The 8005-nt window shown below is 45.4% G+C and overlaps 1 protein-coding gene across 1 annotated transcript in view; it reads left to right on the top strand.

The window, feature by feature from the left end:
* Positions 1-3481: 3481 nt before the first annotated feature.
* The window catches only part of kmt2a (lysine (K)-specific methyltransferase 2A), a gene marked incomplete at both ends in the record, with an annotated part of 110966 nt that continues 106442 nt past the window's right edge, over positions 3482-8005 (top strand). The window contains 1 exon segment of the mRNA XM_084311960.1: positions 3482-3763. Coding sequence (XP_084168086.1) covers positions 3482-3763 — 282 coding nt within the window.

Genomic DNA, 8005 nt, shown 5'->3' with positions numbered 1-8005 from the left:
CAGCCATACGTTCTTCGCTTTTTACACGTTTATAAAAATTATTTAAAATGTTTATTAGCAACGCCGAGCTTTCAAACCATTGTGTTTCTCTGTCCAAGACCCTTGTGCAACTGTGAGTACCTTTGAAATTTCTCTGCGATACTTGTATAACGAACGTTTCGCGTCGGACCAATTCTTCAGAGTTAAAATAGGGTGGTTTCCTATTGGGGAGCAAGGGACTGTGGATTCACTCGGCCAAACCTTGTTGGCGTGCGTCACAGTCACGAAAGGGGCTATAGCTTTTGATGCTATGATGTAACGTTAGCTAACATTATTGCTAGCTTTTGATGTTATGACGTAACGTTAGCTAACATTATCCATAGCTTTTGATGTTATGGTGTAACGTCAGTTAATATTATCCATAGCTTTTGATGCTATGACGTAATGTTAGCTAACATTATCCATAGCTTTTGATGCTATGACGTAATATTAGCTAACATTATCCATAGCTTTTGATGCTATGACGTAACATTAGCTAGCTGACAATAACACTTTTAAATTGAGGAACATCATAGGCTATGTGTAATTCATGGCACAATTCAAATGGGATCAAAAAAAATCTCGCTGCTGACTACCGTTCATATTCTTTCTGAAAATAAGGTCCCATGGTGGACCCGTGGAAGGGGAGGGACTTTGCCCCTCTATTGGCTAGCTCACAACGGTCCTTATTCCTATTGGCCAGCCCACAACAGTCCTTATTCCTATTGGCTAGCCCACAACAGTCCTTATTCCTATTGGCTATACCCACAATAGTCCATGTGTATTTGTGAATAGTGATAACCTTCGCAGACCTAGAAACCAGAGACCTGCTGAAGGCCGCCTCACTGACAAGATGTTTGGATTCATAGAACGCTTATCTGATGGTTTACATCCAACAGTGGTGATATAGAGATACCGGTGGTGATATCAGTGGTGATATATAGATATCAGTGGTGATATAGAGATACCGGTGGTGATATCAGTGGTGATATAGATACTGCGGCATGGTCATGCTGGACCTACAAAAGGCCTTCGACACTGTCAATCACTCCATTCTGATTGACAAGCTAAAAGCAATTGGTTTTGATAGTTTATCAGTGAGCTGGATGCAATCCTACCTGGAGGGGAGAGAACAGATGGTAGAGGTAAACGGTACCCTATCCCCCCCCCCTCACAGTGAGCTGTGGTGTTCCACAAGGAAGCATACTAGGACCGCTATTGTTCCTAATTTATGCAAATGACATGTCGTCAGCATGTGACTGCAACTTGTTCCTGTTTGCGGACGACTCAGCCCTGCTGGTCTCTGACAAGAACAAGTTGCAGGTTGAAAAAACCCTCAGCTCGGAACTAGGCAAAATCTGCATATGGCTCGCTGATAACAAATTATCATTACACATGGGCAAAACAGAGTCCATTCTCTTCGGTTCAAATAACAAACTCAGCAAGACCGACAACTTCTCAGTTACAGTGGGTGACAATATTGTCACAAGGAAAGACAAAATTACCTACCTGGGTTCCATCCTAGAGGCTAATCTTTCCTGTGACAAAATGGCATCCAATGTAATAAAAAAAGTCAACCAACGAACTCGATTCTTGTACCGGATCTCCTCTCTGGTAAACAAGAATACCCTGAAGACTCTGGCAGGAGCACTCATTCAAGGGTACTACGACTATGCTTGCACCTCATGGTACCAAAGCACCTCAAAGGCGCTAAAAACAAAATTACAAACATCTCAAAACAAACTGGTCAAACTACTGCTTGACCTTACTCCTAGAACCCACCTCACCCCTGCCCACTTTGACAACCTAGGATGGCTTAGAGTAGACGACAGAGTACAGCAACTTGCAATGGGCCTGGTCTACAAGATACACTACACGACCAAGGTACTACCCATGTACATGTCAAAATACTTCCCAAAGGTCAGTGAATACCACGATCACAACACCAGAGGGAGCTCCACAAATCATGTTAAACCCAGATTCGGCTCAAACAAGGGACTAAGTACGTTTCGCAATTATGCCACATCAATGTGGAACACCCTACCCAAAGCTGTAAAGGAATGTGAATCACTACCCACTTTCAAAACCACTCTCAAAGAACACCTACGGGAGACTGCAATTCGAAACTGGCCCCTGTAAATACCTGTCCTAACCCAACCCCCTCCAATGTACAGTAAATGACCAAGTATGGTTTTGTCAATATTCCAATGTACAGTTTTGCTTGTTTGTACAGTGTTCCCCCCCCCCCCAACCCCCTCCAATGTACAGTAAATTACCTAGTATGGTTGTCAATATTCCAATGTACAGTTTTGCTTGTACAGTTGTACAGTGTTTCCCCCCCCCCAACCCCTCCTACCCAACCCCCCCACCCAACCTCCTCCAATGTACAGTTTTCACGTAAAATGTATATACTCCCTTTTCTGGACTCTTTTTGTATCATATATTGATTTCAGAATCCCGGAAGTGTTGCGGTGGTCTATCTGGTTTGCGTCTATACTTTCCGTAGCCGCATTTCTGGCAAGACGCCTGTTTCTACACTGGTTAAGCTTAGGCACTCTTTCGAAGTTGGTTAAGGTTAGAGTTTGTCTTAGAGCATGGCGATATAACCATAGATATATATAGAACACTAGATCGCTTAAGGTGGAGTCACCCACGTCGCTGAACCGCCGCCATCTTGCTCCAGTCAGTCTTGAGTGAGGGTGAGTGATCTGCACAGACAAAAATACTCATAACTCGCTGAAATATTGACGGATTTACAAGCGGTTTGGTTTATTACAAGCATTATTAACGTGGCTATGATTCAAGCGGTTTGTAAAAAAACATCTTAAAAAAAAACATTTTTATAAGTATGCAGTATCATAACTACATCTTTGATGTTTATAGCAAACCAACCCGTTTGAAAATCCGTCAATATTTCAGCGAGTTATGAGTATTTTTGTCTGTGCAGATCACTCACCCTCACTCAAGGCTGACTGGAGCAAGATGGCGGCCCTACGACGACGTCGCTCTCCATTGGCCGGCCGGCCGGCAGCGCGGGTAAGCTATCTAGTTCTATATAGATATCTATGGTTAGCAGGCTGTTCGACGCGGAAATGGGCAAAGACACAGCTCGTCACGCGATTGGGCAACAGTGGCCAATCAGAGAGCGTCTGCCATAAATGCGGCTACGGAAAGTACAGACGCATCTGGTTTCTGTGGAGTGCTGGTTCCGGGGCCCCGCCCCCACGGTGACTCCTCTCCTCTCGCGCCTCCCGCGGTTGTTTCTGTGGAGTGCTGGTTCCGGGGCCCCGCCCCCACGGTGACTCCTCTCCTCTCGCGCCTCCCGCGGTTGTTTCTGTGGAGTGCTGGTTCCGGGGCCCCGCCCCCCCGTGACTCCTCCCCTCCCTCAGCTCTCGCAGGGCAGACGGGCAGACAGACAGAGAGAGAGAGAGAGAGAGAGACAGAGAGCGAGAGAGAGAGTAAAATGGCGCACAGCTGTCGGTGGCGGTTCCCCGCGCGGCCCGGAGGGAGCACCAACTCCGGTACCGGGAGGAGAGGAGCGGGAGGCCGAATCCGGGTCACCGCCTCTCTCCTCACTAGAAGCGTCGTCCCGGGCGGGACCCTACTACACCCCGTCGCGGGGCTCCTCGGACCCGGGTTCGACGCCGCACTCCAGGTCTCCTCCGCCATCGGGAGCAACCTGCGGAGGTTCCGGGCGGTTCTGGGGGAAGAAGAGTCCGGCAGCTCCGGCTCGAGCGGCGGCGAGGTAAGAACCAGAACCAGCAGCAGGAGGAGGAGGAGGTTTTATTTAGACAATAAACAGATAGGGACATATTTGTTTTGTCAGAGGATAGAAGAAACGGAAGAAAAGTCCAGCAGGACTTGTGTCCACCGTTGTCCCCCTGGAGGAGGAGCGCGAGCCCCGGGGAGGAGAGGAGGCGCGAGCCCCCCCTGGTTATGGGTGGTGGTTAGTTAGTTAGTTAGTTAGTTTTATTTAGACTTTATTAAAAATACACACAGATGATCACATGAGGATTTGTTAAACAACGAAAAGTCCAGGACTTATTATTATTACCAGTTGTCCCTGGAAGTCAAGGGATGCTTGGTTCTTCATCATACCACTCATCATAATTTACAGTAATATTTCATCACAATCATTACCATTTGACAGTAATATAATGGCACACAATCTATTCATTCTCACTCTCTCTGGGACCAACCGTTGACCCCTTGTTATCCCCTGATAAGTGTGGCTGGTTGTTGTTGTTGGTGTTTGTTTACCGAGATGCTGGGTATTATTAACTTATTTTAGTAGCTGGTTGTCTTCTGGCCTTTATGACACTGGATCTAAACCTTGATTTAGCTTCGATCTCTTCTCTAACTGGATCTGGTGTTTAAAAGTTTTTACCCAAATCATTGTGTGGAGTCAGTGTGAGCTTTTTTATTATTAAGCTAGATGATGATCCCACATATTAGCCTCCATGCTAGTAGCTCCTCTCTCTAGTCTGCTAGCCCTGGCTACTTGTTCACCATTGATTGATTGAATTGATTGAAAGCTTTATTAAACAGATTGCAGAATGGGTACAATACAGTACGGCTCAATACACACACACTTGTTAAGGGGATGCAGACCAGAGAAAGATGTTTGTCTTGTTTACATCAGGGTCCCCCATTTTCAATTCATCATAGACACATGGTACACACACAGGGTTGGTTGTGTGGTGGCTGTCTTGTTTTTCTTATTAATTAACACGCCATGTAGTAAACAACACAATGCTGGGCCAGGCTTCGTTGCATTATTATTTGTGTTTACTTACTAACATGGGTGTGTTATTAAGAAATACAAGACGACCAACCACACAATCCTGTGTGTCCTGCAAGCAAGGCTCGTTGCATTATTGTGTTTACTTACTAACATGGTGTGTTAATAAGGGAAAAACCTTGTGTTTTTGGTTGGGCTGCTGCACGGTTCAAAGCTGCATCGAGATTAGATCCAATTGTATTGTCATCATACTGTATGTACTGTACAAGGACAATAATAAGTTTGGCTGATCCAACCAGAGTGCAATTGTATAGCAGCAGTGAGTGAAGTGTGCAACAGCAATGTATAATAACAACAACAACAACATATCAACTGGCTATTGCTAATAATAACATGACATCGGGCTGATGATGGGATCATCATAATAAAGATGGGCATCTCCCATCGTTAATAATAAGTCCCAAGTTTTAGAATCGAGTCCTTCTCTCTACATACAATATGCTATATTATTCTGATGTAATGTATACAACAGCTAGATGGCTGAATTGGGGCGAGAAATGTCCCCCTGTTGTTGGTGTGAAATGCACTTCATACTCTCCCCGTCTGTCTGTTAGCGTGTCTGCTGTTTGAAAACAAAACATGTCAACTCTTGAGCTGAGGGCAACGCGAAGCTGGTTTCTCTCCATCACACTACAGTCTCCCACAGTGCGATGATAATACTTTGAGCTATATTTGTCATAACTGTGTGGCTACAACATCTAGCCGATCATGTGTTTATGAAGGATCTATAGCCAGGTCTGATGAGGTGTCAACCTTCGAACGAGGCTATAACGAGCTAACCTAGCTAGTTGGCTACTTAGCTAGCAAGCTATCATCATCATCATCATGCTAACCTCTCATAGCTAAACAACAGTCAGACCTGTATCTGGCAAAGTTGAGGGTTTGTTATTAAGAGAGGTTGTTGTTGTTGTTGTGTTTTACAAACGGCCAACGGATGGATTTAGCGTTGTAGCTGAAGTTAGTGGAGCTCTCTCTCTCTCTCTTATTAACTAAACCATTTAGCTATGCTAGTAGCGTTTAGCTCCAGCAGCTACCACCATGCTACTACGCACCACCACTACTACACTACGCCACGCTAGTAGCCACCAGGGCTGTTGCTGTTGCTGATGCAGAGGAACAACATGGGAGGAGGAGGTGGACATGTTTTCACTCCTCCTTCACACACACGCGCGCGCACACGCACACACACACGCTAGCTGCTACCAAAATAAAAATAATAATAATAATGTCGGGATTGTGTGGCTAATGCTAGCTGATGATGATGACGTCTGATTAATGATGTGTGTTTGTGTCTGTATTCTGTGTGCCTGTGACGTTATGTATGTGTCTGTGTGCCTGTGTTATGTGTGTGTCTGTGTGTGCCTGTGTTGTATCAATGTGTGTCTGTGTTATGTGTGTGCCTGTGTTATGTGTGTCTGTGTGCCTGTGTTATGTGTGTGTCTGTGTTATGTATGTGTCTGTGTGTGCCTGTGTTATGTATGTGTCTGTGTGCCTGTGTTATGTGTGTGTCTGTGTTATGTGTGTGTCTGTGTGTGTCTGTGTTATGTGTGTGTCTGTGTGTGTCTGTGTTATGTGTGTGTCTGTGTTATGTATGTGTCTGTGTGTGCCTGTGTTATGTATGTGCCTGTGTTATGTGTGTCTGTGTTATGTGTGTGTCTGTGTGCCTGTGTTATGTATGTGTCTGTGTGTGTCTGTGTTATGTGTGTGTCTGTGTGCCTGTGTTATGTGTGTGTCTGTGTTATGTGTGTCTGTGTGCCTGTGTTATGTGTGTCTGTGTGTGCCTGTGTTATGTGTGTGTCTGTGTTATGTGTGTCTGTGTGCCTGTGTTATGTATGTGTTATGTGTGCCTGTGTTATGTGTGTCTGTGTGTGCCTGTGTTATGTATGTGTCTGTGTGTGCCTGTGTTATGTGTGTTATGTGTGTGCCTGTGTTATGTGTGTGCCTGTGTTATGTGTGTGCCTGTGTTATGTGTGTGTCTGTGTTATGTGTGTCTGTGTTATGTATGTGCCTGTGTTATGTGTGTCTGTGTGTGCCTGTGTTATGTATGTCTGTGTGTGCCTGTGTTATGTGTGCCTGTGTTATGTGTGTCTGTGTGTGCCTGTGTTATGTGTGTCTGTGTGTGCCTGTGTTATGTGTGTCTGTGTGTGCCTGTGTTATGTATGTCTGTGTGTGCCTGTGTTATGTGTGTCTGTGTGTGCCTGTGTTATGTGTGTGCCTGTGTTATGTGTGTGCCTGTGTTATGTGTGTGCCTGTGTTATGTGTGTGTCTGTGTTATGTGTGTCTGTGTTATGTATGTGCCTGTGTTATGTGTGTCTGTGTGTGCCTGTGTTATGTATGTCTGTGTGTGCCTGTGTTATGTGTGCCTGTGTTATGTGTGTCTGTGTGTGCCTGTGTTATGTGTGTCTGTGTGTGCCTGTGTTATGTGTGTCTGTGTGTGCCTGTGTTATGTATGTCTGTGTGTGCCTGTGTTATGTGTGTCTGTGTGTGCCTGTGTTATGTGTGTCTGTGTGTGCCTGTGTTATGTGTGTCTGTGTGTGCCTGTGTTATGTATGTCTGTGTGTGCCTGTGTTATGTGTGCCTGTGTTATGTGTGTCTGTGTGTGCCTGTGTTATGTGTGTGTCTGTGTGCCTGTGTTATGTGTGTGTCTGTGTTATGTGTGTGCCTGTGTTATGTGTGTGTCTGTGTGTGCCTGTATTTATGTGTGTGTCTGTGTTATGTGTGTGCCTGTGTTATGTGTGTGTCTGTGTTATGTGTGTGTCTGTGTGTCTGTGTTATGTATGTGTCTGTATTATGTCTGTGTTATGTGTGTGTCTGTGTTATGTGTGTGCCTGTGTTATGTGTGTCTGTGTTATGTGTGTGTCTGTGTTATGTGTGTGTCTGTATTATGTGTGTGTCTGTGTGCCTGTATTTATGTGTGTGTCTGATTAGGAGCCACACTCCTCCTCTGTTTGAATGCTAGCTTGAGGTTGAGGAGGCTTGGGGACGCTTGTTTTGCCTTGTTCCATCTGTGGTGGAGTGGAGCAGCTACTGACAGCTCTTGCTTGCTGACTGCCGGCTACAATAACAACTAGTCACTTCTTACAGACGGACGGACCTGGTGATTTTGGGGGTGTGTTCAGCTTTAGCGAACTACCATCTTCCTTTTTCATGATGAGCGGCACGCGTTCATTGCAGTGGGAGTATACC

This window comes from Notolepis coatsorum, assembly GCF_963971535.1.
Source record: "Notolepis coatsorum genome assembly, chromosome: 1".
NCBI lineage: Eukaryota > Metazoa > Chordata > Actinopteri > Aulopiformes > Paralepididae > Notolepis > Notolepis coatsorum.
Note: the sequence above shows the minus strand (reverse complement) of the source record. Positions and strands in the feature narration are given on the sequence as shown.